At 39.2% G+C, this 20993-nt stretch overlaps 1 protein-coding gene across 2 annotated transcripts in view; it reads left to right on the plus strand.

Annotated features, from left to right (window-relative positions):
• The first annotated feature begins 5676 nt into the window (after window positions 1–5676).
• Window positions 5677–20993, plus strand: part of fstl5 (follistatin-like 5) — a 92616-nt gene continuing 77299 nt past the window's right edge. For both annotated transcript variants that reach the window (XM_026999290.2, XM_026999291.2), the window contains exons 1-2: window positions 5677–6136; window positions 17977–18118. In XM_026999290.2, coding sequence (XP_026855091.1) covers window positions 6114–6136; window positions 17977–18118 — 165 coding nt within the window. In that variant the 5' untranslated portion in view covers window positions 5677–6113. The remainder of the gene's footprint in view (window positions 6137–17976; window positions 18119–20993) is intronic.

A 20993-nucleotide genomic window follows, 5' to 3' on the forward strand; every position in this document is an offset into this window, starting at 1 on the left:
TGTGTGTGTGCAAGCATGTGCTTGTGTGTGTAATTAAAATTATTGTACCTTTTACATGGCAGGAGACTCAGAGTGAGTCACAATGGCAGTACATCAAAACACCTGCTATGATCACAGGTGTTTGGTTCATTATCTTAGCTGTCATATGGGGTATCATGCCATTTTCAGTGCACTATATGACTGTTTATTTTTGCCTCAAGTTCAATCAAATAATTCTTAACAAACAACAGAAATAATGCATGGGTCCAAGCATGTATTTGAAATATGCAGATGCTTACTTGTGTCACGATGTGCCAGGCACTCCGCAGAAGGGACACGCCCACTCCCTCACACATGCACACACAGCACACCTGCCATGGTCCTAATCACCCACTTACTAGTTATTGCACACACCTGTTCCTTGTTTGTCCTCTTTTGTTCTCCCTGTTATTTAAGCCCAGAGGTACCTGCCGCTGGTGCAGTTGTCCTGTGCCTGGAGGGTTTGCTTGTACCTTCACTGAAGTGCCCCGTCTTTCCTGCCTTAACTTATACATTGAGTTATTACTGCTGCCTTGTCAGCCTTTTTGTTTCGAGTTCGCTGAAGTCAAGCTGAATAAAGATTCTCTTGCCTTTCTCTCGCCTCTCCTTCCCTCACTGCTTCCAGTATCACAACTTGCCAATTTAGGGAGCAAAATGGGGATTTCAACAATCATTACAAAATATAAATAAATAATGACCTGGAGGGACTAAAGAGAATAAAAGACTCATTGTAGCATGTTTCAGATTACTTTGCAGGCACTGTTCTGTGTTTGTTAACTAAGGTTCTGCAATTGTAAACAAACAATCGGCGAGAAGAGTAAGTGGTGGAAAGCCCAGACTGCTGGCCAGGCCCCTTCTTCCGAGTAGCCCAACTAATAAGGCAGACTGCTAGCACCTGCTGCAGACCTCACACATTCAGAACTCTGGGGCCCCTCTTGGAAGCTGTGCACATGGAATCATGCAATGAAGCAGCTGGGTGACAATCTGTGACATTTTACACTCGCTTGAAATGTTTAGCTCAGCTCAGGAATTCGTAATATTATTATTTTAGGTTACCACCTGTTTATTGCCAGACAGTATAAGCCTTCGATGCCCTGTGTTTGTGGCAAGTGGATTAATATTAACAGCATGAACCAGACTGTGAAATGAAATAATAGAGAAGCACTCCTCAGGCAGTATTTGTAAATAATAATATATATATATACACAAATAAATAAATAAAACACACCTGTATTTCTTTTGTAGGGAGCAATATTTGTATGATTGCATCACAGATTTGCAGCCTGATAACGAGGTCATTTTCATTCATCATGTTAAGACATGGTTGTTGTGATTGAAAAGCTGACCCTGTAATTTGCTGGTAACAGTGAATTATAGCAGCAATGCTGATGTCTCCAACAATGCTGATTTTGCATTTGGGCTACAGAGTGCAAGGAAGGTGTCATGGATTTCTGTGTCGAGCTTTTTGCTAGATAAATAAAGTTTGACTTAATTATAACTCTGATATAAGGGGTGTTAGAGAAGTATCAGTCTAATTTAAAGTATATCAACAACATGTAACTGAACTGAATTTACCTTTTATAACCGATTATGTAATTGAATTAAATCCATTATATTGCTTATTTTAACTGTTTACCTACAGATTTTCTCTCCAAATAATCATTCCTGGAGCTGTATTATAAACATTGCATAGTAGTAGTTTTCTTCAACAATAGGAGAAAACTAATCTCAGAACTATTTCCACAGAGTTTTTATGACATGCATTACTGTAACGAATCTGCTGGCCCGAGTGCCGAAGGGCGTGGAGCAGGACGCACAGCCTCCCTCGATAAAGTGTTACATTTATTGACATCAATACGAATAACGGTGGCACTCACACACATAGAGACAGACATAACGCATACATTTAACTAAACACAGACTGCAATCATGTTTTAACAAGGACTACATACAGGTATTAATGTACAACTGCAGACTAACAATGACCAACACAGTACACAAACAATCGGAGATTTAAATAGACAAAAGACAAGACATTAAACCCCGTGCAGGTGTGTACAATTACAAAGGGTGTTGTTACAAATAAGGTGAAACCCCCTGCACTCGGCAGGCCATACCACGTGACTTGTGGGGAGGGGGGGCGTCCCGTGACAGAACCCCCTTCCAAGGGGCGCGGCTCCCGACGTGTCCTTCCCAGGACTGTGAACCCCGAGGTGCCATGTGCAAACCCATACACACATGCCATGGCAATGTCCGGTGCCCACCCAACAGAAGGTGGGCCAGGAACCAATGGCCCAGGAAACCTCTCAACAGGAGGGAGGGAGGCAGGATCCTTGCTTCCCTCAGAGCAGTCCGGTAAGCACCTCAAGACATTCCCCGACAACCCCTCCCTGGGGGCGAGGTTCCCGATGCTTCCCTTTCCAGGATAGCGAACTCCGGGCTGCTACACATACAAAGACACAGTACAGCCACGCCTGGTGCCCACCCAGCACAAGGCGGGCTAGGAACTTCCCCCCTGGGAGACCCTCACCAGACAGGGAGAGAGGCAGAGTGTCTGCCTCTCTCGGGTCATTCCTTCGTTTTGCCCGCGCAGTGAAGCGCAGGCCATACCACGTGACTTGGGGGGTCGTCCCGTGACAATTACTTAGCCCCATTTTCTGTTGCCTTGACATCTAGATGTGTGGATCTGGTGCAGGTTCAAAATGGACAGACCTAGTAAAATAAGTAAAATCAGTAAAATACTTTTAGTAAAAATGTTTAGGAGTGATTTCCTAGATGAACATCACATCTTGGACAAACATGCTGTGCCAAAGGAGAATGGCCACAAGAGATTCAAATCTAGACCTGTGAACTTGACTGTTTGAATTTGAAAAATTTGAGTACATTGAGGTCACCTGAGGCCATAGATAAATAACAAAGCAAGTGAAGTCGATCAGACTGTAATGGGACTGTAGCCAGCAGCGATTTCAGAGATATGCCAGCCTATGGGATGAGATGGCAGAGAGGAGCAAAACACCCTAAGAAATTGTGAACACCAGTTCTGAATGATTTCTTACAGAGTGTGTTATTGTCTAGCTGCACACTATAACTGTTAATTTACCACCAGGCAATTTAATGTGCAAGCTTAGAGAGTACAAACATTTTTACAGTGTAGCTACAAAATCTTTGCTTATTGTAAAATACTGTATGCCCTTTGCCATTGATTGCAATGCTGTAGAATAATCTTCCTATAGATTCCTATAATCTTCCTTGTATCATCTATGTACCTAAAGTGAATCACATGAATGTTCTGAATTTAACAAAACACATATCAACTTTAAATTTCATAATAGATTTGTATTAAGAATTTTTTAAACCAAGGATTTTAAACCATGAGATTTTGAACCATGAGCAATAAATGAAAATAACCAAATGTCAGACTGTCAGGGGGCTCATATATGATATCACCACTTAATCTATAGCCTCTTTTCTGAACATGAGATTTGTGTCCAGGAGTTTCTCTCACCCTCTTACATGTGCTGGTTAAACACTGGTAATAAAATTCTGAATGGTGTCTTCAGAAAAAGTGTACTTGGGGGACATTGTCTTCCACAGAGACAAAGAAAAAAAATAATGGTACTCCATTCCCCTTGTAGAGTGAAATGTGAAGTAAGACAAGGACATAATGTATTAGATTATGCCAATGTGGGGGAAACACTTAAAGAAACTGTGAGGGGAAAGAGAAGAACAGCAGCATGTGAATGGTGTGATTAGAAAGTGAGATAATGGGAGTGATACATTCCCACATTTTTCATCTCCCAAAGGCTTGTTTACTGTATTATGTGTTTCCAATCCCAGTCTAACAACCCTAATAAAAACTGGGTTTTGTGGTGATAGATAGATAGATAGATAGATAGATAGATAGATAGATAGATAGATAGATAGATAGATAGATAGATAGATAGATAGATAGATAGATAGATAGATAGATAGATAGATAGATAGATAGATAGATATGGGCCTTGTACCCTGAGTGTCAGTGTCTAGTGGCCAAACCCTGTCCTCGATGCAGCTGGGAGCTCTCTGCACTTATTATCATTTGACCTGGATCCTCAGCACTCCTATGAGGCTGCTCAAGCAAACTCCCTCTCCGCTCCCCTTGGTCTCATTACTTGCCCGGTCACCAAGGCTACGCACATCTAATTGCAGCTGTTGACAACACAACTCTCTCTGGGCATTCATGTTTTTCATGGTGACTCATTGTCTCATATGGGACAGAGAGCTGGTAACCAGAAGCTCAGGAGATTCACACTGTCATGTTCACTGGGTAAGGGGCAAAACACTAAGAGCCAACTTTCTAAAGTGTAAAGGTTGACATGCAATGAACATCAAGTAAAGATATACAGAATTCCTATTATGCAAGAAATTGATTAAATAAATATAAAGGCAATTTAAAATTCATTAAGGGAAATGTCAGAGACCAAAAGTTTATTATTTCCTTTGAACTTGAAAGCTTATGGTAAATTACCGTTTGTTTCAGTTAATTATTGTTATTTAATTATTGTTATATGTTAGTAAATTGTTCATTTTTTTACTGATTTGTTGATTTACTATTTTATTATAATCACTTCACATAACCTTTACTTAGTATGAACACATCAAGTGCAGTTTTGTTACAAATAACATTATGCAGTATTATTTGTGTGTGTGTGTGTGTGTGTGTGTGTGTGTGTGTGTGTGTGTGTGTGTGTGGTTTTTATGAGCTGTGTTCAAACAGTTAACTTGCTGAATTGTGTACGTTATTAAATCCTGTCACATTTTCCCCTTTCTCACCATCACTTTTATTTTGTACGCACTTTGATCAAGTCCATTATGCTGAATGCGCCTATGTCATCAATTTGAGGCAAGCACATTTAGTCTTTTCTGTCTGTTTCTTCCTTCCTTTTAACTGACGGTGCTTATAAGACAGATGAGAGCTATGAGATTGTAAACAACTGAACGGAGATGCTATGGTGTCTCTGGATACACCCTCGAGAGATCTCAAAGTAATTTCTTTGCTTTGTCTACACGTGTCATTGCGTTATTTAAAAAGTAACATACCATAACCGCTTACGACAGATTTTACCAAGGTTTGTAATGGCTTTGAAGTACAAAGCACAGCAAAGAACTCGCCACAGTGAAGACAGATCCTGACAGCTTGAATAGTCATATGCTTGGAATAGTTTAATTAAGTGCAGGGACATATCCTGCTCACATTCGTATACTAAGCTACAATGAAGCACTTGCGATTAAAAACAGTTCCGTTTCTGACATGTTTACAATAAGTATCGTGTTGAATGTCCTTGAAGTAATATGTAATTGATGCGTGCTGTTCGACAGCTACCGGCAAAAATATGCCTCGGAATATCGGAAGGAACAGAATGCTGACTATTGCTGCAAGTTCAATTCCTACTCAAAATTGCACTGATGTCACGAGTATTACATTTTCACACAAAGTATAGAAGTTAGAAGTAGTACTAGTAAGTATGTCAACGGTTGTGAAATTGCAGGCTCTACCGAAACACATATCTTTATAACTAACACGATCTATCTCTCTCTCTCTCTCTCTCTCTCTCTCTCTCTCTCTCTCTCTCTCTCACACACACACACAAACGCGTCGGGGTACAGTCGCCACTCAAACTCAGTCAAGGACAATCTTTTAAACGGATGAGCTCTTTCTTTGCATCTGACTGTTTTCACTTGCCGGAGCTTAAAACTGGCTTCTGATTGGCTGATTGTGTGATTGTATGTAAATCCGAGCGGGACGCAGCCAGTAGGTGAGGGCTTACGCTTTTTCCTCAGTGGCGCTGAAGACCCGAGAGCGAGACGTGAGCCGCTTTACGCGGAGCTGTCCACTCCACCAGTGGTGCTGAAACAAGGATTTACTCTTCGATTGAGGGAGGATATTTTTTTGAAAAGGAATACATAAATCTTGTTAATAAATTCATTTAGGGATTTGCATTACGAGGACAAGTACGATTACAAAGAAACGGAACTGGGGTCTTTCCGCACCAGTTACATTTGTTGTTCTGAAGTGAGACTCTTTTTGAGTACCTCTTTCGGGATTACCTATCTGAATGATCTGTAGTCGGACACACAGGTAAATAAATTGTTTATTTATGTTCTCATATATATGTGTCTTATTAAAGATCGGGCTTATAGGTCCGTGTCAGTGGCAAAAGCTTTCATTTTCAGTCTAAAAACAGCGTTTATTAATGTTGGCCGGTCCTGAATACAATATTGAGCGGGCAACAATGGGAAGAAGCGAAAATCTACAAAAACACAGTTTTTATGATTCTGTATGTGCTACTTGTTTTTAAAAGCACGAAAACGCAGACTAACCCGTTACATAAACCATAACAGCTACAGCTAAGAGACATCCGACTAGAGCAGTAAGATAACGGAGAGCAATCGGATGCGATGAAGTTGAACAAACCAAGTCCATTAGTATTAGTACTATTAGTAGAGCCAAGTTTGACTTGCGTTTGAAAAAAAAGCCCAAATGCGGTAAAATAGGACCTTCTTCGAATAAATTAAGCATTTATTTAACCTATGTTCCATGAGCGATACTTCAAGTCGTTCGATAATGATGCACTGTACTTGGCATGTTCTTTTTTCCTCATCGTTAATCCCTGATTAACACTTTGCTTTGCACAAGGATTATATTCTTCTTTTTCTATACTACGCGCGGATTCATTTAGTCTCAACTCTTGTGGCGATAAGGGAGTGCGTTCCGTGATTTTTCCTTACTTTTCGTTTTTTCAATCTCCGTTTCCGTATAAAGGTCACACCGGAATTATCACTATAATAGCTGTCGACAGTTTTATGCCTCGGTATTCCTCTTCACCCCTCTCGCTGTGTTTGGACACAGCAGCGTATGGGAGGTGAGTTTGAGGTGGATAAACATTTCTGAAAGGGAATACTTTGTTTTAGTTTCTTGCTACATTTAATAGCATTTACACTCCGCATTAGCAGCGATACTGATTTACAGTGAGTTTGTACTGTAAGGAGATTTCTCAGTCGCGCATCCCACAACAGGAAAATAAACCGCACCCTTTTTTCTTTTATCAGCCCCGCTGCCATTCTGTGAAATCTGTGTTGTTTCTGAAGTCTTGTATTCAACTGACCTGACATGTGTTGACTGTTGAGTTCAGACCTGTTTTTTTTTTTCATAGGGAATTGTAATATCAAGTTTTCCTACAATGTAGGCTTCAATCCCCTATCAGAAACAGCTTCACATTCTGATTTGTTATTTATTTTTTGGCTACATTTGTATGTAGGCTACATGTTTGTGTATTTTATGCGGCCCAGTGCTAAGTGGTCAAATAGCTGCTCTTTTTCAAGTTCTACCCCCAGTTGGGGTTCTTCTGCTAGGGCTGGGGTAATAGAGGTGGATCCTTCTCCCCTGTGCAGTGTATGATAGATGAGGTTTGTGGTTAATGTGTGAGAAGTCAGTGAGGGTCAGTCCCCATGCTTTCATGCCTGACTGAATTTAATGTGCACCAAGTTCTACATCACATACATACAGATGCACATTCAGCCTCTAGTCTTTTCACCGAAGGCCCACTATTGAAGTGCTGGGCGGTGAAGCTGCAATGAAAAGCTGTCCAGCAAACGTGCATGCAGAGAGAAGTCGTACTAACAACAAACAATAATGCGTTCTCCCACACGCAGGCTCTCTCACTCTCTTTATCCTCAGGCACGCAAGGCGTGCACTCCCACAGACACGAACACCCAAAACAATGTAGCCTCAAATACTGCACTCTGAAGTGCTATTAAGAGATCAAGTCACAATACTGATGTCTCCTACAAAACTCTTACTCATAAAGAGATGTCGAAACATGGTCCCAGAATGAAGAAAATAAATAATCAACTGAGAGATTGTCAATTGCAATGAAAAAAGGGCCCACTGATGTAAAAGTAAATTTTGTCTTTCTTTTTGTAATCTAAATTTATTGCAGAGACTACTATTCTCTCCCATTTTATAGTTTGATGCACTGAGCTCTTCAACAGTAGAGATCTTGAGATGAAAAAACATCTATCAGCCCTTTCCCCTTTTTGTGTAATCAGTTATTTTAGTTTTTGATTTTATACAGCCTTTACATTAAAATGACATTAAAATGCTAAATAATCTTTATTTAGCCCAATTTTATTCATGTGTTCATTTTAAAGTAAAACTTGCAATAATGCTTTATGTTATTGTCTTGATTTTGTAGAATACATAAAAACAGTACATGGACATGTATATTTTTCATTGCAAAGGTTTAATATGTTGGTCATGCCATTCCATGCCATTCTAGTTAGAGACTCTTGTAATCAGTCACTGTATGTTACTGGGAACCGGTCCAATCACTGACAAATCGCACAGGTGAGTGGATCTTAATATATGGCACCAGTTCTCTGATTTGCCTGAACATAGGGCAGAGGAAAAGCTCAAGCATAATCAACAAAAAAAGGCAGGTGATTCTTCCACTGAGGCCTATAAACTAGGAGTGGCGTGAGGTTCATGCTTGGCTTCTGAAGATGTGCACTGAAGGAGAGCGGACATTTGCTTTTGTGGCTGAGTGAACTGCAGTATAATGATGCAGCTTGAATGCACAGCCCATTTTTATGTGGCTAAACAGTGCCACAAGGGGCTGTCTTGGAGTTATTTCTTAATATGTCATAAAGTAATTTTAAAATTATAATGCTCTTTATCATAAATTAATCTGGTGACCTTGAAAGTGGTAATAATAAAAACAAGGAGTGCAACAAAGACAATAACAATAGTAGTAGTAGTAGTAGTAGTAGTAGTAGTAGTAGTAGTAGTAGTAGAAAAAGCTAATGTACCATGTGCTGTCAATGTGAAGTCATTCATGATCAAAATAATATACTGGTTAACATTAATTTCACCTCCTACAAAACATATCTGTTCATTATGTATTTTTGCATGCTGATTCAATGCAAATATTTCAGAATTGATCTATCATCATAGGTTTTTTTGTTCTGTGTTCTTGCATAACATTATGTATACTATGGAAAAGTGGTACCAAGGAAAGTGAATCCCCTCTATATTGGCAAACTCCTGCTGGACACTGAAGAGGGATGTTCCTGAGGTCAAGGTGTAATAATAGTCTTATTTATGAATAAATAATATATAATTAATGTAAAATGTAATTGCCCTGTCACTTAAAAAACATACATGATAGAAAAATTCTAAAAGCATATTTGAATTCAGCATGAAATGTATTATAAAGTCTACCTTTTTTAAAGCAAAAAGATTAAAAAATTGTTGCCAGTGATTTACCAACTCTTTCTTCTTCTGTCAAATTGTCATTTTCAAAGTGAAGTTCTTAATAGCTCTTGTATAAGATAAACGTCTATCTGTGTGTCATATGCTAAGATAAAAAGAATGAATTGTGAACAAAAGAGTGAAAAGATTTCCATACACTTTCACTGTTGATAGTTGAGTACCTTCTCAGAAAGATAATTATCAAAAAAATGAATGTACATAAAGTAACAATGATAATTTAGCAACTATCTGTATAAACAAATGTGTTTGATAAACTGAGGGCAGTTCTTATGAATGGTCTTCCAGTGTAAATGATTTATTTACACTAATCTCCTGTGCACACTGTAGGTGGTAAACAATTTCAGATTTACTATACACATATTCCAATTTCTCCTCAACTTGCAGACTACTCAAGCACAGAAAGAAACATCACAGAGCTGAGTGAATTTTGTAGCTTCTTTAATGATTCCCAACACTGCAGATCATTTGGGTCAGGACAATCATCCACAAGCAGCATCCACAAGTAACACATCTCAGCTGGCTGCAGACAAGAGATATGTCATAGATTTTTTTCAAATGAGGAAGTGGAATTTTTTACCTCAGATGTTGCAAGAAGCTATCTAGCAATGTAATTGCAACTGAGAAACTCATTCTTGAGATGGGATTGTCTAAAATACTCTGCTCAGTTGTACTGCTAGAGTGCTCAGCAGAAGAGCAGTAAAGCAAAATGTAGTACTGATGCTGCCTAGCATAACACTTCAGAATGCCTGGCTGATGAATTCAGAATGTAGGAGATTGAATGTGTTGTTGACTTTGTTCATAGATCATTTGTTGCATTGTAACAATAAAAATAAAAGCTGTACAAAGATGAACCTCCCAATGGACACAGATATAATGATTTATGAAGCTACAAGGACTTCATGTAGAACATTCTTAAAGCAAGTGGATTAACAGGTTGTCGATAATCAGTCCATTAAACTTGGCACAAAAGATTTATAATGCTTTCTCTGAAAAGCCCTTGGTTTTGCTGAGTAAAATTTCTGAATAGGTGCTGGTTAGTTTGTTTATAGTTTTTTGTCATTTGAAGTCTTGGTGGGGATTTTGCTCTGTATTTGACAGCACAGACTGCTGAGCGTTATGGGTGATCGAATGCCTTGACTTCTCTTTGATCAAGCTTGTGTCTTTGGACAAAGTGCTAATGGTGACATATCTGATACGTGTCAACAGACTGGGAAGATCTTTAGAGGGTGAGTGGAGGACAAGGTCAAACTATGAGCACAAACATTGCTTCTTGGAATGAATCATCTGAGGTCTCAAAACAGACAGAATGTGTGTATTTGCTGTCTGGTTTCATTGTTCTGTTTTGTGTGTGTGTGTGTGTGTGTGTGTGTGTGTGTGTGTGTGTGTGTGTGTGTGTGTGTGTGTGTGTGTGTGTGAGTGTGAGTGCGAATGTGTGTTGAGTGTGGTTTTTAGTGCATGTCTTCTCTGGTCAGTGTGACTTCACAGTACCAGGCTCCAGACAAAAACGTTATCCTCAATGGGTCACTGCGGTATCATGTAATACATCTCGTGTTACTGTTGGTTACGAGTCATCCACCCACCCCTACCCCTGGTTCCATCATAAAAGTGTGTTTGTCAGCATGGTGCACACACCTCAGCCTTGCAAATCTGTCCAACCAAGCATTGCATTTTAATGGGCTCAGACTGCAGCCAATCACCTGTTGCTGCATCTACTCGGCGCCGTGTGGCTTCAGCTTCTGTTGGCTGTTTCCTAATGTGACAGGCACGGCAGATCGGCTGTTCCATCTAATCTGACCTCCACTGGGCACTGCAGTCACACATTTATTGAACACCGCTTATCAGGTAAAGATGCTTTTAACCCTCACTGTGCATCACATCAGGGCTTTTCTGGTCCTGGGAATCCACTTTCCTGCACAGTTTAAAGGGACTGAGCTCAACCAGCTCATTATCAGCTCTTAATGAGTTGGACCAGGTGTGCTGGAGGGCCTCAGGTGTGCTTTAGCAGCCAGTCTGTTATCCCAGTCGCAGTCCGTGTCATTTCCAGAGCTTGCTGTGTTTTGCATCTGACTGCCATAATAGTGTCATAATGGACAGATGAGTCTAGATTTTATTACTTAAAGCAACTTAGCAGTGTTCCCTGGTAAAGCTACAAGAGTGTATATTAGATTCCATTTTCTCAAAAAAAAAAAAAAAAAAAAAGGCGCAAGCATGAGCAATAGTATGATTCATTTTGTTGTGTCAGAGAGGGGTCGGATAAATCTGATAGAGTTCCATCTCGGTGCCAGTAGAAGCTGCATTTGTATTTCCTGGCGGCTGTTTTTTTAGGGCTAGGTCTAGAGCAGCATACAGGGATCAAAGCCTGGGGATCCCCAGAGAGGGGCTTGCAGATGAGCCCGTGTCATGCTAAAGTGATTAGCCAGCCACTAGAGCCCATGCGGATTGTCTCGGACTGGGAACAGAACAGCGCCCGAATATCTCTAGTCCAGCGCTACTTCCACCATGCAGCCCGAATTTTCTCCATAAGGACATAGAAGCTCCTGCCCTTTCCCACTGGGCAGTGGTGTGTAAGAAGCTGTGTAAGAAGCCTGAGCTGGATAAGTGGGGGGAGCTTTTTGGTGGCTTCCGCGGGTTCAGCCGACGCTGCATGAGCAAGCCGAGTGCCGTCCCCCGGTGCCCTGCTGCTGCTCATACCACCCTTTGCTGCTGGCCTAATTTTCGCTTCACACACCTCCCAAAAACACAGCCGCACCCCCTCAAGGAGGGTTGAGTCGTGCGGAGAGCTCCTGGGGCTTGCACCCCCAGAGGAGTACCGTTTATGCCAGGCCTGCCACGGTTATTCCCCAGCCTGCTGCAGGACACACGGCACACACTGAAAGCAGGCCACAGCCGTGTGTCATCCAGGGTGGGCAAATACCTCTGGGATTTCTTCAGACTGACTCTAAACATTGCTTTTATAATCACCTTGATCCAGTGTTTGATATGGCCCAGCTCTGATTCCAGAGGGCATTGTCAGTTTCTGGTTGTTGAGATTTAGGAAAACTGCACTAATTTAACAATAATACAGCGATTTAACAATAGCCAACTGATTTAACAATACTGCAGTGATTTAACAATATTCTACTGATTTAACAATACTCCACTGATTTAACAATAATGCAGTGATTTATCAATACTCAACTGATTGAACAATACTGCAGTGATTTAACAATATTCCACTGATTTAACAATAATGCAGTGATTTAACAATGCTCCACTGGTTTAACAATACTCAATTGATTTAATACTGCAGTGACTTAACAATAATGCAGTGATTTAACAATACACTGATTGAACAATAATGCAGTGGCACTGTCACCCACATTGCTACAGTTCAGAAGTATATGAAAATGTTGCTTTGCACCTAGAAATGTGGTACTAGGTTTAAAGAAAGATGTCTTTAAAGAGTTATTTAGCTTCCATCTGGATGATCAGTGGGAAGTAAGCATCTCCAGGAAGAGGAAACGTGGGAGCAGAGTGGGAGATATGAAACAGTCTAAATGTGAGCAATATCAGGGCTGGAGAGTTTTCATGTACCATGTACATTTACAGTGTTCTTTACAAATCAGAGATTCTCTACTTAAATCATAATTTATTTTCTGTAACAGCACTAGGGCTTGTGGTCTTGCTATCACTACTGAGGACCCACTACTTGCTGAATCAATGGCAGCCTTTATTTATCTTCATTGTTAGACCTATATGTAGGTGCATATTTGATTATAAATAATAACCATGTACTATTACCAAATGTGTGTGTGTGTGTGTGTGTGTGTGTTGGGTTTCTATAAATTCTCTGCTCCTAAACCACTGACATTTCAAAAATTAAGAGAAAAGAAGAATAACAAAAGGATTGGCAGGGAGATACGTCATACATGACAAAGTTCAAAGCACAGTGTAATCACATTTTCTGAATTGGGAGAGATATGTGAATAGAGGCGATAACAAGCCCATTTAAAAGGATTTGGAATAATAAGTAATGACATCACAAATGCAGACAGAGGGCAAAACTCACATGAGGCCCTATCTCAGCTCTCATCTGTGGTTGTGTGCCTGTGCCTGTGCTCTGTTATCTGTCTGACATTTGGAGCACAACTTTGAGTGGAAAAATTGAAGGACATTCATGGGTCGTCCTCCCTGGGCCAGGATTAGGATTATGCTCTCTCTAATCTGGTTAGAAATTTAGGCCTAGGCTGTCCACATGTCATGTGACATGCTATTCTTTTGTGGATACACACACACACACACACACACACATTTTTTTTTTTTTTTTGTGCAGCATGTGACCAGCACACACTTCTGGTCTGAAAAGAATAGCATGTCACATGACATGTGGTCATCCTAGGCCTAGGTTTTTAACCAGATTAGAGAGAACATAATCCTAATCCTAAATGGGAGAGAAAAAAATAAATAAATAAATAAATAAATTATATATATATATATATATATATATATATATATATATATATATATATATATATATATATATATATATATATATATATATATATATATATACTAGGTTGTCTCATAAGACCAAAAGTGTTGGCCACATTTTGAGGTAAGGAAAGAAAATGCTGTCACTTTGCTTTTGCGTCCAGCAGTCTGTGGCAGCATCAGAATCTTCTGGGACTCTTGAAGTCGTCTCTTCAACGTAAAAAGGTTCCAACTTTGTGAATGTGATTGAGCTTGTTTACTCTGCTGTTAGACATGGCAGGAAGACTGCTGTTCAAATCCTTGACAAGGTAGTAGGTACCTTGGACAGAAGACAAACAGGGTATGGAAGTTAAATCCCAATGTTTACCCCTCCAGTGTTTACCCCTGTAGGGCATTAAATACATTTATATCAATCCTGACAATCTAGAGCAAATGTCAATGTTTTTAAATGTTATAAAACGTACATTTCATAAATAGAGGTGAATTAAGTTTTATCGATATCTGTTTACCAATTCCTGAATAACCAAACTAGAAATTAAGTCATCTAACTCCAATCTGTGTTCAATATGTAACAGTCAATATCTCAAAATATAACAAAATATATATTTTTTGTATTGTTTTCTGTCAATAAAAAAATGATGGTTTTACACTGTCATGGTAGTTTGATGCCCTGTTCAATATATAAGTGCCACATTACCATTGAACTGAAGTAGGTACAGTTAGTGAAACAACCCTGCATTTAAGGGGTTAATATATAGGATGCATACTAGCATGTTCTACTGATAATAAAAAGTTTAACAATACATGAAGTTCCAAACCTGGTGAAAAATGATGAGTCGGCTACGTGACAAAGCATAAAAGAACTGTCAGCTGTTTGAAACAGCATTGTCTAATGGCAAATACTGAGAACAGAAGTACAAAGGAGGTACTTTAACCAAGTCCTCATGGCAGTCAAATTATTTGAGCCAGATACTGTGATTTAGTGTGACCTTGGTGTCTAAGCTTCTTCATCAAGTTTCTATAAGCATAATTTTAAAAGCCATGAGGTTTGTGAAAAGTTCAGAGTGCTTCTCTCAATAATGAATTAAATCAGATAACATGCATTTCCACTTTTATCTTTCAGTACATTTCCACTTTTAGCCCAAGGCATAGGCTCACGGAATCACATATCCACCACTGCCTTCTTGTTTAGCAGGAGAGAAATGTAACATTGACTTTGGACTGCTTGCTGCCCTCACTTGCCCCGTGTCTCTAAACGATGGTAAAAGTGCTTTTGTCTGTGTGCTTTTTCTCACCGCCTCTTTTGAGAGAGCATGGGAGAGCCTTCGCCTGTAGCAGCATGGCCTGCTGGGAAACCGTCTACATTTGATGCATTGTGTACACTATGAGTGATAGATCTCTCATTTAAAAGTCAATGCCAGGACTGATTTATGGCCACCAGGAGAAGTTATGATGACCGTCCCTGTAGACTGACACAGCTTTCACTCTACACCTCTCTGGTCTGATCCCACACTGCCCTTGTCTTACGTCTCCTCTCCTCCTTTTCTTTACATTCAAATTTTATAGCACAAATATAATAAGTGAATAAGTGTATTTTTAAATTTCATTTATCCTTTCTTGGGCAGAGAGTGGTGCACACATGACTTTAGCATAAAGGAGCTAGACCTCTCGCATGGAGTAACTTTATTTACATTATTAGCCCGTAAGTGGTGCTGAATTTATTTTGTCAGATTATACTTTGTAACTTTTATTTTCAGCCTGAGCTGAAGTGCATAAACACTCTTGTGCATGTATGTGGGCTCCCCTACATATACACAGGTAATGAGAGACATGTGGTCCTATCTTCTCCAGGGATTGACACAGACCAACGTAATTGCCACAACTCGCTGCAAGTACATAAGGACTTTCACAGTGTTTGCTGATATATCCGCAAACACATCACAGAAGGATTGGGGAAGGGGAAGTGAAATGGACATGGGATGGACATGTAGTGATTAATTAACATTTTTCCCCACCAATCATTTTACTCATTGCATATATTTTAAACTGCTACTCTAATCACAATAGCGCATGTCAGATATAGCACATCGGTGTTCTACATTAGGTGGTACAGCTCTGAGAAAACTATGGAGCAATAAGTTGGAGTATCCACCTTATTTCCACCTCTCATAACCCCTCGTACATTAGATGGGTGGAGCTTGTTAGGAAACATTGCATGTAGTCATTCATTATATTTAAGTTTTTGATCTATAGTATTAAAAAATGCAAGTTGCATACTTGTTTGAAACAATTACTGTCAATTGCCATGCTATATCATAACTGTGAGCACCAGAGCCATTAATCTACAAATTACTGCAATTGCTATATATCCCCAGCATGAATTGTCCTTGTGCTTTCTGGTGGAATCAGGAATTTATCAAATTATTGTGCTAGGTTTGCTGTAGCAGATTAAGTGTTGCCACCATGGCTTGCTCTAGCTCATTTACATGAAAGTCCCATTTTGTTGTTGCAATCTTCCCACATTGTACAATGCTAGGTATGGAGGGCAGAAAATTGGCAAAACGAGTCATAACGATACCAATGTGTTGTAACCCTGCATGCAACTGTCTCTGAGCAGCAGAATATGTTCTCATGCATGAAATCATAGAAAAGAGAGAAAACAAACATGCTCAAGAGAAAGGCCTTACACAGAGGTGACTAAAAATAACCTCAACATTTCACGGAATAGAATGCAATTCAAAAAAGTGAATGACAAGGGAATATTGACATTTTTATATATAGAAGAAACATATAGAAGGAAAGGAATGACAAGGAAAAAATGTTAAAAGCCCCAAGTTTTGTTATAATGGTTTATATATAATTATTAATTACATTAGTTTGTAATTTATTCCTGATAGTGTGAGACATTTTATATCACTATTTAAGGATGTCTAGGTAAAAGAAATCTAAAACACTGCCATATTTATTCAGCTATTGTTTGACAGGAGCAAATTTTGTGAAGCTTATCACTAAATTCAAACAAAAATGATTAATTGGAAAGAAAAATCGAAACTAGGAAACAAAAAAATGACACTTAACAAAATGGTGAGCACACACCATATGTCTAGTCCCGAAGAATAAAAAAGTAGAAAAATCTAAAAAATATGTCCTTTCTCCCTTGATTTGCCCTGTCTGCTGTCTGTTCCAAGGAATGAACACTCCCAGATTTCAGCATGAAAGTATAAACCCTGTAATTTGCACTAGGTGAGGTCTCTATGAGCCATTAGTATGCCAGTGAATATGTTAATTCAAATCCATGCATGCTTAGATTTCTTATCTGATGATGTTAACCCAGCTAGCTCTCTCTCTCTCTCTCTCTCTCTCTCTCTCTCTCTCTCTGAAATAGCTTCATTCATATATATATATATATATATATATATATATATATATATATATATATATTTTTATTTATTTTTTTATTTTTATTTTTTTCAAGTCCCAAGTGTTGTTTCTTTTTCTAAAAGAAACACTGTCACATTGTAAATTCTAATTTATGACCTGCCATGAGGCATAGAGTTTTATAACTGTTCCAATGCTACATATTGCATAAGTAATTTCAGAACTTAAGTTGTTCACACTTTAGGTCATGAAGAGGGTACAGAGGTAATCATGTGACTTACAATGAGGTAATAACACATGGTCAAGAAAGGCCAAAAGATTGGGACTAAGCTTTTACAAGGGAACAAAACTTACTCCAGGTCGGTCTTTGTGCTATAATTTTAAACCAGTTATATGAATAATCTCACACTAGGTCTTGGAATGGAGAAAAACAAAATGTCATGTAGGTTACATTGTTAGAAACTCAGTAGATCATTTTTGAAGATCATTTTTGTATTGATCACAACACAAAAGTGAAAAGGTGATAAGCACTTGGTTATTCTCCTTCATCACATTACAGCTAAGAAAGAAGCAGAACACTTCAGTTCTGCTTCTGCATAAGCCCAGCAATGTAAACACGTTTGCTGTTAAATTTGTGCTAGTTTAAACTCTGCAGAGTGGTAGCTCCCATCAAGTGCACTAATCACCCCACCTCTGATGTATCATCTGTAGCTAAATGGCTATCAAGCCTAGGGTGCTTGCTGAGACTCCCAGCCTGGTGTAGTTGTTTTTATTTATCTCTGTGTTTTTTCTCCCTACAGGAAAGAGCCAATGAGCGGCTCCGGGGGGTGGTGGTGGGCAGCGCTCCTGCTCTTTGGCTGCATCCTAGGGGCGGAGCTTCGGCCCAACACGGATGGGCTCGCTGCTCCGGCCTATCGACCGCTCATTAGATTCCGTCACAAGGTATTGATCTATCTTGTTCCATTATCCTTCCTTTAACAAGAGGAAACTCCAGCCTCCACAAGTATGATGCTAATTACCAGGGAAGTCAACAGCCCATTGAACGGCTCTGTTTTGATTTCTGTCTGCGCTGGCGCAAAATGATTTACAGTACAAGCCTTCGCCAGTGGACCAGACATCATATCTATAAGTGCAGCTCTGGATCACTATTAGACACAGCAAAGTGGGAAAGTTAAGCAACAGCTATAATCTCAAAGCAGAACTGCCCAGTGGTATTGTGTAATTGGATGTCTATTGACCTGCTCCACCAAAGGTAGTGGGTCGGTGGTGGTTTTGATTGTGTGTGTACACTGTCACACACAATCAGAGACCTGGAGACAGGCTTTTTGTTTTTCTGAAAGGCTCTAATGAGCTTCTTCCGTCTTTGGCACTCTTCTCCCTACATACTCGCAGGAGCATGGCGGAGAACCTGGCCAAGCTCCATGTTAGGTAATGGATCAATTGACCTCTGACTGAGGTAGGCCTCAGCCAGGGGGAGGGAGCACACCCCCAAACAGAGCTACACTGACACATGAAACAGCCAGCCTGCATTTCCTTGACTGAGCAGACACTCGAACTCAGCCATGAAGTTGGAGTGAGGCAAAAGAGGCAAAGACTCTGCAGAGTTCCTGCAGGAAAAAACGTTGTTCATTTCTCAGTGAAAGTCTTGCTTCAGAGAGCTGATTAGACATGTCGACAAATTAACTGAAGATAATGATCAGTGTCGTCTCAAAGAACATTTCAAATAGAGTAGATAGAATAAACAGGACTGCTGTTTGCCTGATTGCAGTACACATGTCAACACCACACACACATGCACACACACACAAACACACACACACACACGCACGCACACACACACACACACACACACACAAGAGACCAATACAGATAGAGAAAGAGCAAGAGATTACAGAGAGAAAGCACAAAGATATGTTGTAAATTAAAGTCGAAGAAGCATTTATAGTAGATAGTCGACATTTTTGTATAAATTCCTCGATCACTAAATTAGTAATGCACTGTACTGAAATAAAACAAGATATCTTCTATCCATCACCTTTACCAAGGTTGAAATTCTAATTACATTCAATAAGAATTCATTTAGCTGTGCAGAAATATGTCTAGCTATGAATTCTAAAATGGTAGAGTGCAAATCTGTAAAGAATTCCTAGAGAAAATTAGTTCTCTTTCAGTAATGTGAAATATGGCTATAAGCATGTCATCTCGGGAGACCTACAGGAGACCTACAAGTGTAGTTAACAAATGCAACTGCAGATCAGACTGAAACAAGTGGACTTCAGTCCACTTCCTGCTTATAGCAAAATTGTATGGACTGTGCATATTTTAGTTACAGTAGAAGCATAGATATTATAGCAGCATTGAAGCATGCAGGCACATGAGTTTGGTCATAAACTCATAAACACATTGTAGAAATAAAGAGTATTATAAGCTAAATTGACTTTAGGCAGTGAATAAAGAACAAAAGAACAAAATGAGCTAAAAATTATTTACAGTAACTTGGTCTGCCTTTTCAGAACTCTTCATTAAACACAACTCAGTAATTTAGTAGGCTTAGTATCACTGGCTATTATATACATGGGTTACACATTACTAAAAAAAAGTCCCTCATGATTTTATTTAAACAGATCTTGTTGAAAGCTGGAATGCAAGGAATCATGTGGCTTTACAGCCAGAATAAAAATCTCTCTCACACACACTCTTTCCTTAATTTGTGCTGCTTTTGATTCACTACTGGCTCTGTTGTCAGGGCAACAATCAGTAATTGTTGATAAAAAAGACAGTGTTGTTGCACACACATTTACTCACTGAGGCTTGAATGCATTGATTTGTCTGTGATCAAGAATTCTCAACCCAGTGAGCTGTGCACTAATTCAACCCAGTGCAGTGTGCATCAATTCAAACCCAGTGCAGTATGCATTTATTTAACCTATTACAGTATGCATTCATTTAACCTAGTGCAGTGAGCATTAATTAAACACAGTGCAGTGTGCATTAATTTAACCGAGTGCAGTATGTACTAATTCAACCCAGTCTAGTGTGCATTAATTCAACGCAGTGCAATGTCCATTAATTCAACCCAGTGTAGTGTGCATTAGTGCTTCCATGACCCATATATTAGTACTGAAAATGGTTAATTAAATAAGGACATATTTTGTTTATCTTTATTTGGATTTGAAAGAGCTATAATTACAATGAATGCTAAATGCCTGGTGTAATGCAAAAAAGGCTGGAATAGGACACATATGTTTACATATGTTAACATAGTACAGCACTATATATAGTGTGTGCTGCAGAAAATGTATTGCCCAGGAAAGAACATACTCTCACCCCAACCCCACCCCAAGTGTTTAAACAATCTGTTCTACCTCAGCCTCAAATCTATGCGACTTCATACTGAGGAAAATTGAATCTACGTTTGATTCACTTTTTACAATACATCTAAAGGCTAACAGTCTCTATACTGAGTCCCATTATATGCTCTATTTCCATTCTAACGCTGCCTGTCAATTTATATAATCCCTCTCTGTTCTTACATTTATATAATCCCTCTCTATTCTTACATTTATATAATCCGTCTCTGATTTTGCATCTATATAATCCCGTTCTGTTCTTATATTCCTTCTCCATTCTTGTAAGACATCAATAAATATGTAAAAATTAAAAAATTAAAAAATAAATAAATAGATTTTTAAAAAGCAATCAAATGGGCAATCAAAATGCAATGTGCAGAGTTTAAGAAATGTTAAACCAGACAGATCTTTTAGTGTTAGTGTAATGCAAATCCTAAAATGCTGACATACAGATACATTCTTAAATG

Source organism: Electrophorus electricus, chromosome 12 (genome assembly GCF_013358815.1).
Source record: "Electrophorus electricus isolate fEleEle1 chromosome 12, fEleEle1.pri, whole genome shotgun sequence".
Lineage (NCBI taxonomy): Eukaryota > Metazoa > Chordata > Actinopteri > Gymnotiformes > Gymnotidae > Electrophorus > Electrophorus electricus.